The following is a 13,835-nucleotide window of genomic DNA, read 5'->3' as shown; positions in this document are numbered from 1 at the left end:
AACTGGAATAAGCACCCCAGGATCCCTCACCGTTCTTTGTGGGTTGTCAGCAGTTCTGCTTCCTGTCTCGCAGGAAGTGTAAGAAGCAGCATAAAATAATGGGTTGAGGGGAGAAAGGAGCACATGTGACTCAAACCTCAAGAAAGGTTCCCAACAGAGTTTGCTTGAAGGTTCAGATCAGCTCTTAATCCCTTTTCTCATCCCTGAAAGTAGCTTGCCCTCCTCTTAAGAGTAGGCTCTGGAATCATCGTTGTCATGGAAGCTGCTGCTCAGCCCAGTTTGACCATCAGGTTCTGTTTCACAGGCCTCCCTCAAAAGCATCAGGCTAGTCCTTAACAGTGCGAGCAACAAAGTAGTGCAGTATGGACCCAAGGGGGGTGCCCAGAGGCCAGCACCACAGAGATTCAAGAACAGCTGCAAGTAATCAATGGGAGTTAGGTACCTAGATATGTGAGGATCTGGGCTATGGGCCCTGGGCTGTAATCTTAGTTCTCAACAGCTAATTAGAAGTGGGTTCATGTGACAGGATCTCTAGAGTCATCAGCGCTCTGTCTAGAAAAACCTACCCAGGCCTGGGTATCACAACATTTAGCCCTCCAGGGCCTAGCGCGTGAGGAAGGGACAATAACCAATCAGGCACCAGCAGGCCAGTTAAGAAGACTTGCCTGCTTTTATCCAGGGGAGTGCAGGGCAGAGCTGGGTCGGGAATGGAGCTTCTTACTCCTATCCCAGAGCCCTGGGTAGGATCAGGGCTTCGTTTAAGCCCTGCGACCAAGCCGTTGCTTTGGGTTTGTTTACAAGTTTCAAGGCACCCCCAGCCAGAGTCTGAGTTTAACTTGAATTAGCAAGTAACGAACGGACACCATGCTCTCTGCTCGAATTGCCTTGCTGCAGGTGGGCTGCCTCAGTCTGGTGATGGGAGAGAAGCCCTGTGGAGAAGCAGAGGGTGTCATGCACTGTGGCCTTGATGACTTGGTCACTAGTGGTTTTCCTTCTGAATAAACAGGGCAGCAATCATGCAGGCATGTGGGCCTGGGGCATTGAGGTGGGGTCTTTTAAATGAGATAGGAAACCCATTTTCTCACCACTTGTGTCCATTAAAAATCCTATGAGTTTTGTCTCAACAGTAGGGATGTTAGCCTTGGTGGCCCACCAGAATTCCAGTCCTGGTATCTGTAGTCAGATTAAAATCCCCCTTCCAGTGTCAACTCAGTACAGCATTCTTCACATCCTGTTGCTCTCCACTGTTAAACAGCTGCCACCTTCCACCCCAGAGGTAGCTGCATTTTGCACCCAGCTTGTAAAACATTTTCTGTCTCTGAGGTGGAAGATGCCGTGCAAATGTAAGATGCCAGTGATGTGGCACAGCTGGCAGTTCTGTAAAATACAGGAAAATGAGTGCTTGGTTGTTGGGCTGGTCTTTCTGATCTGGCTATAATTGACGGAATCTATTCTAATGATTGTGATGCTGTAAGGGAATAAGTCTTCTCTAGCTGATATACGGTTACTTTTTGTGGGATTGTGTCGATTTCAGCACCAAGCCCCATGCAGATGCACCTCAGAGATACACCCCACACCACAGAGATATACCCAACGCCTTAGAGATACACCCAATGCCACGGAGATGCATCCAATAACTGGACGGGACACCCCAAAGATATATGAAACAACAGGAGGGCACACCCAATCTCTTGAAGGTACACCTCAGAGATGCCCTCAATAACAAATACACCCAACAGCTACAAGGTACACCTCAGAGATACATGCCAAATCAGAAGGACACACCTAAGAGAGCCACCTAACTCCTAGGGTGTTCCCTTCACTGCTAGCACCTCAGGGCCATTAGACATTGAGAGAAAGAGAAGTTACCTGGCTGGTCACCATCCCTCTGAGAGCTCAGCAATGGGAGTCTCTGCAGTCAGTGGCATGTGGAGATGCCCGGGTGCCATTTCCCGTGTCTGGGGCTCATGGTGGGGGCTGCCCCACTCGCTGGGCCTTATGTTTTGTTTTTCTCTCCTGTTTTTAGTATTCATATGAAGGGATGGAGATTAACAGCCTGCCGGTGGAGCTGACAGTCGTGTGGAATGGGAATTTCAACATTGACAACCCAGCGCAGAACAAAGGTAAAGAATTATTTCAACTTGTCCTTGGAAGCGGTAACCTTAGCAACAGACCACATCACTTCACACACTTAACAAAGCAGCCACCGTTTATCTGCGCAATCTACCTCATGGTTGTTCTGTGCACTCCGCAAATTACTAATTTCTGTGCTCTGTTTTTTCTCCGAGCACCTGAAAAGTGGGACTCCCCTCCCCCTGCTCCCTCCCACGCTCTCCACCTTCTCTGTTTCCTCATCCCCTCTCCCTATCTCCTCTTGTGTCCCTCCCTATCTCTCCCCCCCTCCTCTCCCCTTCACCTCCCTTTCAATAAGACTCTTCAAGTTAATGCACCCGCAACTCGTCTCTGGTCTCAGTTCAGATGTGATGTGGTAATGAACAGGGAGGGAGGGGGCAGCGTGCCGGTGAGGAAAGGTTGAATGAAGTGAAGTGATAATGGAAAAGGACTAAGGCCCACTCCTGGCCAGAGAGCCTGGCTCCAGTTAATTGCAGCAGATGGCCAGGGGCTCATCTGACTCTCACTGGGGAGCTATCACCCATTCAGCCACATCCCAGAGACAAGCATATTAGTGCAGAGTTTCACTGCGGCTGGATTTTCCACTTCTTCGCCAACCTCTCCTTCCCTCCTGCCCCTTGCCCTCAGTTACCCAGTGGCCCTGGGCTCCCTCTCTTCTCAGATCCTCTCTCGCCTTCCATCGCTTCCCTTAAAGGTTTTCCTTTCCCCCTCCCTTCCCCTTTCCTGTCCCCCTGCTTCTCCCCTCACTCGCTTTTCCTCTCTCCTACTTCCTTCCTACTCCTCAGCTCTGCATCTTCCCACTTTACTTTCCCTACGGCATCTACAGGCCCTCTCCCTCTGGCTGGGGGATTTGGAGATGTGGTTCTCTCCAGAACCTGCCATGCTGCACTGTGGGAGTGAGGACTGGAGTGCGACAGGAGGGCAACACGTCTTCTCCCACATAGGATGCCCCCCTGTTCCCTCTTCTTCTCCCTGCACCCTCCTCCAAGATCTCTGCCCCTTTGCTGGATCCCCTGTGCAGCTGTTTTCCTTCCTGCACATTGTTAGGGAAGCGGCGGCTGATAATCTGTTAGTGACAGGTGACAAGTTCTTCTAAGCTGCTGAGCAGCTTATTCGGACAATGTGCCAGGGCCCTCCTCTCCGCTGGCAGCTTGGTGGCTGAGCACATCAGCGCTGCACTGACCAGGCTCTAAGCAGGCAGAGCAGCCTCTTCCTATGCAGCCGCAGGGCTGCCTGGCTTGCTCTGTGGGAGTCAGTTGTCCGTTGGCCACTCCGTCCAGGGTCTCTCTGATGAGGCTGCCAGGAGGGAAGGCCATTGGTGGTGTCCCTAGCTGGCCACTATCCCTTGGACTGTGACTTCAAGCCTAGTGGTCCTATAGCAGCTGTCACATAGTCACCATAGTTGGTCACCACCAACCTAGACTTGGTTTGAATCTTCAGTCTAGAGGCAAAAGGCCTTGAAGCCTGTTACTGATCCCCAAAGCCACCCTGTCCCTTCTCTTGAATTGCTGTCTTTTGAAAGTCAGTGGCATGGAGTGTAATGAGCATGAATGGCTATTGACTGTGTGGAGGGAATCAAAGGGGTTTTCCATCAGTGGCACATGAATGGCCAAGTTAACAGTATAATTTTCACAGTGGGAAAAACCCAGCCCTTCTAATCAGCTGTTCTAAAAGCACTTCCCCTGCCACAGCATGCTGTGAGCCAGAGACCATGCTGCAGTCTGCAGAGAGCAGAAGGGCTTGCCACAGACTGTTCCATATGGAGACTACAAGCTCTGAGTGGCAAGGACCTGCCTATGCCGTGCTCAGCATGTGCTAGGTGCCGTACAAATAATACCTCCCTGCAAGGATTCTCTCTGCTCAGCATCACTGGATTATCTGATTTCCATGAGACTCGACTCAGTACATTTAGCATAGGCTATGGGCTCACTGGGTGAAGTCCGACAGACAGACAGACTGACTGTGACTCCGAGAACGAGAGCAGATGTCACCCCAGAGAGGGCCCACTACAGACTCCATTAGGCTAGTGCACTCGGTAATGCAATGTCGTTGTTAAACACTGGCCTTTCCTCTTTGGAGATGGGAGTCCAGGTTTTGGCCAAAGTCACCAATGACCGTGGGGTTTGATTGGCCCAGCGAAGTCCCAGATGGGCACAGACAAAGCCACTGCCTAGATTATGCTGAGATCTGAGGCCCATCACCAAACCACCCTACTACTCCATTCCACAGGCAGTCTCTGCTGAGAATGGACCCAGGTCTGGGGTTAGTGAGGGATTCTTGCAGATCGAGTTGGAGATGCCTTTTGGGATTGACCCAAAACCATTTTTTAATTCCCCCCCCCCCCCCCCGAATTGCCAGGGAACCAAAAAATCAGTTCTTTGTGTAGCTTTAGTTTTCAAGGCTCATTACTTGCAATATGGAAAATGCTTTCACATCCTCATAATAGCATATTATTATACCAAAAATCAAAGGTGAGTTTTAATCCTTGGCATTTGTGTTCGGGAAGGACCAAAGTTAGTCCCTCAACTCCTACATTTCCTGAGGTGGCAGAAGAAGGTGAAATGCTCATTTTCAATTTTGGATTCAAACCAATGCCCAGAAATTATGCATCTGTTGTATTAATTATCATTCTTTATTATTTATTTCTACTGTGATAGCACCTCGAGGCCCCAACAAAGATCCCCATTGCCTGAGGCACGGTGAATGCACATAGAGATGGCCCCTGCCCACAAAGGGGCACAATCCAAATAGACAAGACAGTTAAAAAGTGGGATAGAAGCTGGATAATTATCCCCCATTTTACAGATGGGGAATCGAGGCTGAGACAGACTAAGTGACTTGCCAAAGGTCCACAGGGAGTCTGTGGTAGAGGTGGGAACTGAGCCCTTATCTCCTGATTCCCCACCCAGTACCTTGACCACTAGCGCATTCTTCCTCCTGGCTCTGATGCAAGTAAAATGTTGTGAGATTCCTGATCTTTGCCCAACCTAAGATTGTAGCAACTGGGCTTCTGTTCTTTATTCCCCTTGGGAGACTCTCCCTCCATCTAATAAGTTATTGGATATAGAATATATAATAACTTCTATTAGGCCTATGTTTCCCTATGTTCATTTCCCATCCATTGCTCCTAGTTACGCCTCTCAGCCCTCCCTCCAAACTCCCCCTCCCTCCATGATGCGTATACCCCTCAGGATTTCTCTCCTTTGCTGTCCCCACAGTGCACCTGTACAAGTGTGGGGCCATGCGGGACAGCTGCGGCCTGTGCCTGAAAGCCGACCCAGACTTCGAGTGCGGCTGGTGCGAGGGACAGAACCAGTGCACGCTGAAGCACCACTGCCCCATTCCAGAGAACCAGTGGCTGGAACTGTCCGGGACCAAAGGCAAATGCACCAATCCCCGGATCACTGACGTAAGTTGTTCTCCGCACTCTCGTTAGTGTCAGGTCACCAGCTTAAAGAGCCCATCTCTCTTGAGCTGGTTGATTTCTTTGCTTTGTCTCTGGCTCAGCGTTGGAACTGCACCAGGGCTAAGCTCTGTCAGTTCAAGCAGAGCCCCTGCTGCCTCTCGCAATGAGAGGTCGGACTCAACGTGTCTCATGGAGGAGCTCCCAGTGCCTTCCATGACAGCAGCCCAGCTGAGATGACACAGCCCCCCCGCCCCCACCTGGAGCTGGCTGCTGAATCCCAGCCCTGATCCCAGGCATCCTGCCAACTCCACAGTCTCCGGTGCACTTTGTGGGTGTGAAGTGAAATGAAAGTGCAGGCTGCCAATAATGCTTCTTGACACCAGCAGCACAGACAGAACCACTGCCTAGATTATGCTGAGATCTGAGGCCTACCTGGTGTAAACTGGCAGGACTCCATTGACATCCATTTACACCACCTGATTGTTTATGAGTGGGAAGCCCCCTCAGAGGCACCATGGCCCTGGAGAACACGGGCCTTCCAGCATTCAAGCCTTCACATGAGCGGGATAATTACAGAATTGTGTAGTTTAAGGCCAGATGGATGGAAACTCCATCACTGGAGACTTTTAAGAGCAGGTTAGACAATCTAGATAATACTTAGTCCTGCCGTGAGTGCAGGGGAACCTCTCGAGGTCCCTCTCAGCCCTACGATTCTATGCTTCTATGACCACCAGCGTATCCAGCCTGACCTCCTGTATGCCACAGGCCACCGCCACCACTCAGCAGCCACACACAAAACCCAACAACCTATATGAGACTGAAGTGTCACAGCCCACAGGAGACTAGACTGTTCTCTGCCATAAACAGAGCATGGAAGGACCTGCAATGGCAGGGAAATGTTTAAGTGAGATATACCCAGATAATCCTAGGAAGTGACCCGCACTCATATGCTGCAGGGGAAGGGGAAAAATCCCCAAACTCACTGCCAATCTGCTCGGGGGGAAAATTCCCTCCCGATCCCTCCCACATGTGGTGATCCTGAGCATGTGATCAAGAGCCAGTCCAGCCAAGCAAGAGAGTATGCTCGGTGCCACCTCAGAGCCCTGGCCCACCCCACCCAATGTCCCATCTCCAGCTGCCGCCATCCCTGATGTTTCAGAGGAAGCAGATGGAAAAAAAGCTGTCCCAGAGTACACAAGTCTGGCCAAAACAAGAGAACTCGGAGGTGTGTCAGTCACTGGCAAAGGGAGAACAAGGCTGCTCTCAGGAAGAATGCCTTCTCAGTGAAACAGGGGGAACCCACAATGGGGTGCTTTCCTGTGAGGTTTCCTATCATCTGCATTGTTCAAGGAGAAAGAGGTGAAGAGAGAAAGAAAGTGAGAGGGGCAGTAGGAGAGATGGAGGAGAGAGAAGACAACTAGAGAGGGCAATGCAAGGGGAGACAAAGTGGGGAACTAGAGAGGAAAACGAGGTCTCTGGTCTCATGTGGTTTTGGTTGTTATCTCTTGGGAGGTGCTCAGATACCGTGGTGATGAGTGCCATTATAGTCACCAGGTAGTTAAGACAGATCTCAATACTAATGATGGGCACTATGTAATTCCCTAGGTAGATAGAGACATTCCTCTCCTCCCTGCTGGTGCTAGGGATGTAAGATCTGGAGTAACTCGTCCAGAAGTGCATAGGGAGGGTTATGACTAGAGAGATGGAGAGCTCTGAGTGGGAGAGAGACAGATTAGAAACAGCAACTTTGGGAGTCGGGACCTGATGAAATAACACGACTGCCCCCACTGAGAATCCCCACGTGGGCTCAAGCACCCATGGAAAAAAAGTGGGTGCTCAGCATCCACCCATCACAGCTGTTCCCTGGGGCCCCGGTAATCAGCTGTTTGGTGGCTTGCGGAGAGCGACGGACAGGCAGGGGGCCTCAGGGAAGGGGGCAGAACAGGGGCGGGAGGGGCAGAGCGAGGGCAGGGCATTGGCAGAAGGGGCAGAACAGAGGCGGGAGGGGCAGAGCGAGGGTAGGGCCTCAGGGAAAAGAGCAGAGAAGGAGGGGGCCTCGGGCAGAGCGCGGATGGAGCACCTACCAGGAAAAATAAAAGCACCTGTGACCGAGTGGTATGTTTGGTGCTCAGTGCCCGCCCAGCTGTTTGCAGCAATACAGTGTTAAGAATGAACCCTGGTGTGCTGCTGCTGTGCCTTCCATCCCAGGTGTGGCTGGGTGGCGATGGAAGGTGAACTGATCCTTGAATATACAGGCCTATATCATCTTCTAGGTGGCACAAAACACAAGAAGGGGGAGTTCCCAGATGTCTACCAAACTGTCCACTGTGGAAGGGCTTGACTCTCCTTCCCTAGGTAACTGACCCCCTAAATCTGCAGGTATTGGGAGATCTATAGAGACCAGTCCATCAAGGAGAAGACCCTGCCCCTCCCCCAGATTAGTCACTGTCTCCATTTTCCAAAGGACATTTACATGAGCATTGTTCTTGGGGTTCGCGGTGCGGGGATGGTGTGCGGGCAGCAGTTTCTGCAGGGTCAAGGGAGGGCAAAGGACAGCACCCAGAGGACAAAGGTCCTATGTCTGGGTCAAAGTGGGACAAAGTAGGCAATCTGGCCTGTTGGGATGAAACAGGACTGAAGTGAGCCGGTCCTCGCCATGGCTAATGCGTTATTTGCAAATAAAAAATGGTAGGGTTTGCCAGCGAATTTCTTTCTCAGGGTCCAGGGATCTCAGCTGGTGATAAGCAAATCTCCAAGGGCTCTGCCAGCTCTGTTCAGAATCCAGAGGTACAGACTTTGTAGCAAAGTCTGTCTGAATGTGTGGTCTGGGGCTGGAAGTTTCGTGAAAACAAAGCCTGGTGGGAATCCTGATCCTTTATACGTAGTTCCACTGGGGTCCTAACTTCTGTGAGCAGAGCTTCTCTCTGTGTGCAGCACATCCTTGTCCATTCCAAACAAACTGCCCAGCCTACTCCAAAGCACCCCTGTGATTCTGGGTGTTTGCATTTCTGGGTACCTGATTTTTCAGAGGTCCTGGCACTCACAGCTCCTATTGCCTTCACCCAGCTCCGAACACCAGGCCAATGCATCTCAAGCTGGGCACCCAGAATTAGTGGCTACTTCTGAAAACTTTCACCCAGAACACTTGAAATTTAAAGTGGGGGGAAAGTTGAAAACTATTTCCAAAGTTATTTTTTCCAAATCCCACCAAGAGTTCAGAACTTTCTCATAGACCCAGAGATTTTAAGGCTGTACGGGACCATTATGATCCTCTACTCTGACTTATTGCATAACAGAGACCAGAGAACTCCACCCACAGTCCCTCCATCAAGCCCATATCTTGCAGTTGACAATTCTGAGAATCCACCCCGTTTTTGCGCCAGGCTTCCTCCCTGTGCCTGTTGTGCTTGTGCAACAGGCTGTAAAGCATCCATGCTCCATCCTTCAGATGCAGCAGGGAGGTGCATTGCTGTCTCTGATGGCATTTCCTCCAGGCCACGACGGCCCCACGGTTCCTCCAGATCATCTCTCTATTCACTCATGAAATATTCTGATTGTCTGGCATGCTCATAAGTAGCTCTTGGAAAGTCTTTTTCTGAGCCATTAGCATGGAAGTAATCTCAAGTGGCTGGATATATATTGCAGCTAATGGTATGTCTGGAGCAGTTGGTGAGAGCATTCTCGTTCTGGCGGGGAGCCAAGAAAATATCCACGAGGAGTAGAGCAGATGAAAATTAAAAACGCACACACACAACAACACAAAAGCTCCCCGGCTATTTACTGGCTCCTGCATTTATATTGCCAGTCAATGAAATTAGAGGACTATAAAATTGCTCTTTAAGAATGACAAGTGAGAGCTGTAGCATTAGGCTGTCGTTAGCAGCAGGTGTAAATGGTGACACGGGGTCTCCTGGCTGGATGTATTTATGGCGGTGCCTAGGCCTCTTGGCAGTTTTCAGTCACCCTCCCTCTGCTTCCCAGACTGAAACTGACAGTCCTTTACCCATTTGTTTGAACCAGGATGGAAACGTGTGGCCAGTTCTTCTCTCTTTTCTCTGACTAGATTCAAGCAATAACATGCTCTCCTCTATGCGTGAGTGTATAGTCTGCAGGTTAGAACGCTGCCCCACAGGAGCTGAGTGAATACCTGGGCAACCTGATCCAAAGCCCATTGAAGTCATGGGGAATCTTTCAATTTCAATGGGTTTTGGATCAGGCCTTTTGTTGGGGTAGCCTCTGAGACCTCTGAGGAGTTTGTTGGGGTGGCTTCTCAGATCTCCTCCACTCAGTCGTCTCGGAGACCTTATCCACTCAGTTCCCAAGAGCTCAGCTCGACTCGGAACTCGTCACTGAGGTTTCTTTATTGCCATACAGTCAAACTACACTTGAGTTGATCAGGCTGAAGCATAGGGGCTGGGTACAGGGCATGCCACACATCCAAAGCTACACAGCAGCCCCCTTCCTTCATATACCTTTACATGTCACATTACATTCAGTGTCCGTTGCATCCCGCGTTTTGGGATTGGCTTGGTTACTTTGCAGGAACTAACCCATACACAGCGTGCTCTGTCCATGCGCTGTCCATGTTCGACTTTACTCTTTACTTCATGTTTACACCCCTGATTCTCTTGCCCGTTGTTAGCTTGCTCTTAGTAATTGGTTCCCGGGGTGTCTCCCCTCTTCTCTCAGCTTGCTCAGGCATTCTGTCTTTTAGCTTACGTTTAGCACAAACACTCCGTTTTCAGCTTGCTGATCTGGTAGCCTCCTTAATCCGGTCTTCTAAGAAATGAGGCCTCCCCCATGTTTAATTACTGATGGCATTGGCCAAAGTTGCACAAGTGTGAATGGGCTTTTCTAAAGCGCTGTGTTGGCCTCAACTTGCTTTCACTGAAGTCAGCTGGTAAAATTCCCACTGACATCATTGGGAGCAGAGTTAAATCAACGCAGAGTGCTTTTGAAACTCCTACTGTTTGATCCAGAGGGGCCCAATGTAGCAAAGTTTGCACCCAGACCCAAGCTCTCCGAGCTGCTCGCATGTTGGGATCTGAGCTTTTGTTTCTTGCCCATCTCTAGTTTTAATGAGCACAGGAGTGATGTGAGGGATGAGCCCTGGGAGTGCGACTGAGACCCCAATCTGAGCCAGGCCAGTCAGACTCAGCACCGAGTGCCTTGATGTCGGGAAGGAGTGCTCCTCATACTGGACCGATCACTATTCCCAATGCCTAGAAAAAGGTGTGAGAAAGGGCCGGCCAAAAGGGGGTGATCCCCGGCACTGAAGACAGCCAGGCATGGGGATCAGAGTAGAGTGTGATCTAAGCCAAAACACTCCTCTGCCTTGATAACACGGAAGTTGACACCATTAAGTTTGGTCCCAGAAGAGCCTTCTATATTTGCAGCAGCGTGTAGCACCAATGCTATCTTGGTACCCACCACACCAAGGCGTTTGCCACTGCCAAGGACCTTCTCTCGCTGTCAGTACCGGTATCACCGACAGTACAGGAGTCGGTGTTATCAATACTGGTGCAGAGGCGTGAACCTTCTGGGTCCTTTCAACATTCAGTACCACACCTTTTGGTATTGTCAAAAGGGAAACCAGCTATGCTTGCCACGGAGCGGACCTCTCCACTATGGCATCGATCTCCGGCACTGGTGGGAATGGCACTCCCGTGGCACTGGACAGAGACTCGTCCTCTTCCGAGTGGGAGATCAGGTCCTAGTCCTTCCATCCTAAGAGCTGCTCTCATTATTCCTCCAGGCACTTCCACCCTTCCATGGACCCAGGCATAGGAATAACATTGAGTGGTTGGTCAGGAGGTCACTGGGGACCTACCCCAGTCCAGTGGTCATTTTGGAACCCATGGGGGTTTACCCCAGTTTCCAGGGTGTATTCCAGGTACTCCTATTTGGTGGCCTTGCAAAGATGGGCACCACTGTCCCACCAGGCAGCAGCCAGTCCAGACTCTGGTATCAACCCTGGTACTGAACGATTCAGGATATTTGTAAAGCAGCAACCTTGTCATCAGTGCACATATTCTCCTCCCATTACGCCATCCCTCAGCATTCCAGAGATGCTGCCATTTTTGGTTGAGCTGTACTGTTGAGCTCTGTTACAGTCTGTGTGTTCATTTATTCCAATCCTTTCGCCTAGAGTGTTATGCACATGTGCAATCATGCGAAGAAGAAAAAACGGTTACTAACCTTCCGTAACTGTTGTTCTTCAAGATGTGCTGCACATGTCCATTCCACAACCCACCCTCCTGCCCCCCTACATCAGAGTTTTCCGGAAAGAAGGAACTAAAGGGGCTGTGGGGTCGGTTGGACACTTTATACTGGCACTAACTGCCTGCGGCAGCAGAGGGCACTCAAGCTGCCTCAGCGGGTGCCGCTGAGGGAAAAAAATTCCAGCAACTGTGCTTGGGGCGCGTAGGCACCTAGAGTGGAATGGACACATGCTACATATCGTGAAGAACAACAGTAATGGAAGGTTTCCACTCTGGGAAACATTTCAAGATTTTGACTTTTTGTTGCAATACAGGAGAAAACAAATTTCAAAATTTTGAAGTTTCCTGCTGGACAGAAAATTCTTATTTCTGCTAGCTCTACTCTTTATACATCCTCCTCACTTTCTGAAAAATTCTCATCTCTCTCTCTAATTGCTTTTCCGTAGCTATAGCACCACAGCATCTCAACCCAAAGGTGAAATCTTTGGCAAGGCTGAGGAAAATCTCATCAGCTGTTTCTGAAAACATTGTGTTCAAGGCACCATCCCACAGGAATTAAGTATCTTACTAGGTGTCAGAGGTGGGAGTGACACACAGAGCTGGGATTTGAATCTCAGATTCCAACTTCAGGGGCATTGGAATATGGACTTTTTTTGCTTGGCCTGGTGTAGAAATTGCGGTCAGCTGTGGAGCAGGGGTTTCTTGGATTTAGGGGATTAGCTCAAACTGGCTCCCGTGTGAAGCTCTCAAAGAAACACCAATGGACAAAACAAATGATCATTCTCACTTTTGTGATTTGGAGCTGCCAGGTTTGGTGGGGATGATACGGCGAGGCCCTTCATCGCCACTGGAAAAACTCTTTGTTTCATTGCAAAGAGCAGGCTGCCGCAGGTTGTCCAATGCACCAGTGCTTACTGTGCCGTCTCCAGGCTGGGCCTGTTACAGGGGCTTCTGCAAAATCAAGCTTTCTCAAACTTAAACTGATCAAGAACAGCTGCCCCTTGCTGGATAGAGTACAGTCAGATCTGCTCCAGAATTTGCCAGTGTCTCACCCACTTACGCTCTGAAGCCTAAGGGCTGCACGGAGTAGAGATGTCTGCTTTTGCAGCAGAAGAGTGTCAGTTCTATTCCATATGCTGCCTGTAGGCATTTAGCTAGCAGCTGTAGCATCTGGGTCCTGAGTTGTTACTGATTGGCACCCTTTGGGGCTATAATTCAGCTACACACCCACTGTTGCCAGCTATCTATGCATACATGATCTAGGGAATATAACTCACCATCTCTCCTCTTATATACAGTCTCTGTCCTTTGCATGCTGGTACAAACTGGGTTGGTGGCACAGATACTGGAGAGTCAGCGGAGCAGTCCTATAGCTGTAGAAGATGGGTTGCAGACCCCAATACCATACCCCTTTGCAGTCCTTGATCCTCTCCCATGGGATTCATCATCACTCTGGTGCCCACAGTAACGGCAGGTGGGGCCTTGACAGTGCAGTTTGTGGGAGGTGTTTCAAGCTCAGCACTGGAAAGCAGCAGAAAGCAGCCAGGTTCTCCCAGCTCTTTCAAGCATCTAGGATATTTTTGCCAGGGAAACTGCAAGGCAAGAATCTAGCTGCCAGCATGGCTTCTCAGCTGGCAGTGCTAATAGCAAACAGGTGAGAACATCTAACAGGGAATTCCCACGCCCTGTCATTTCACAGTGGCGTGATCCATGCCAGTGCTGGCAGATGGCACCCAGGGCATCATCTGAATGGGCAGCAAAGGCCTTTGGAACTATCGTGAGAAGAACCTTTCCTTCATCATCTCATATGGCAAATCATTTAGGCCCCATTTAGGCCGATCCAAAGCTCCTTGAATGGGAATCCATGTCCTAACTTCAATGGGCCTTGGATGAGGCCCTGAGTATGTAGGAGAGATTGGTTGGACCTTTCTGTCTTGGTTTCCGCTCCTCCCCCTGCTCCCTCTCCTCCCCCACAGCTTTCTACTGATGAAGTTTTATGGCGGATGGACATTTCCAAAACCTGGAGCTTAACCTCAGTGCAAAAGTCCCACCCCTGGACAAGTAGATAGACTTGT

At 50.2% G+C, this 13,835-nt stretch overlaps 1 protein-coding gene across 2 annotated transcripts in view; it reads left to right on the top strand.

The window, feature by feature from the left end:
* PLXNA4 (plexin A4) overlaps positions 1-13,835 on the top strand; it is a 667,362-nt gene that overhangs the window by 536,388 nt on the left and 117,139 nt on the right. For both annotated transcript variants that reach the window (XM_030574789.1, XM_030574885.1), the window contains exons 11-12: positions 2,027-2,123; positions 5,352-5,542. In XM_030574789.1, the coding sequence (XP_030430649.1) occupies positions 2,027-2,123; positions 5,352-5,542 (288 nt within the window). The remainder of the gene's footprint in view (positions 1-2,026; positions 2,124-5,351; positions 5,543-13,835) is intronic.

The sequence above is a fragment of the Gopherus evgoodei genome, chromosome 1 (assembly GCF_007399415.2).
Source record: "Gopherus evgoodei ecotype Sinaloan lineage chromosome 1, rGopEvg1_v1.p, whole genome shotgun sequence".
Classification (NCBI taxonomy): Eukaryota; Metazoa; Chordata; order Testudines; family Testudinidae; genus Gopherus; species Gopherus evgoodei.
The sequence above is the reverse complement of the archived record's forward strand: the minus strand, read 5'-3'. Positions and strand labels throughout refer to the sequence as shown.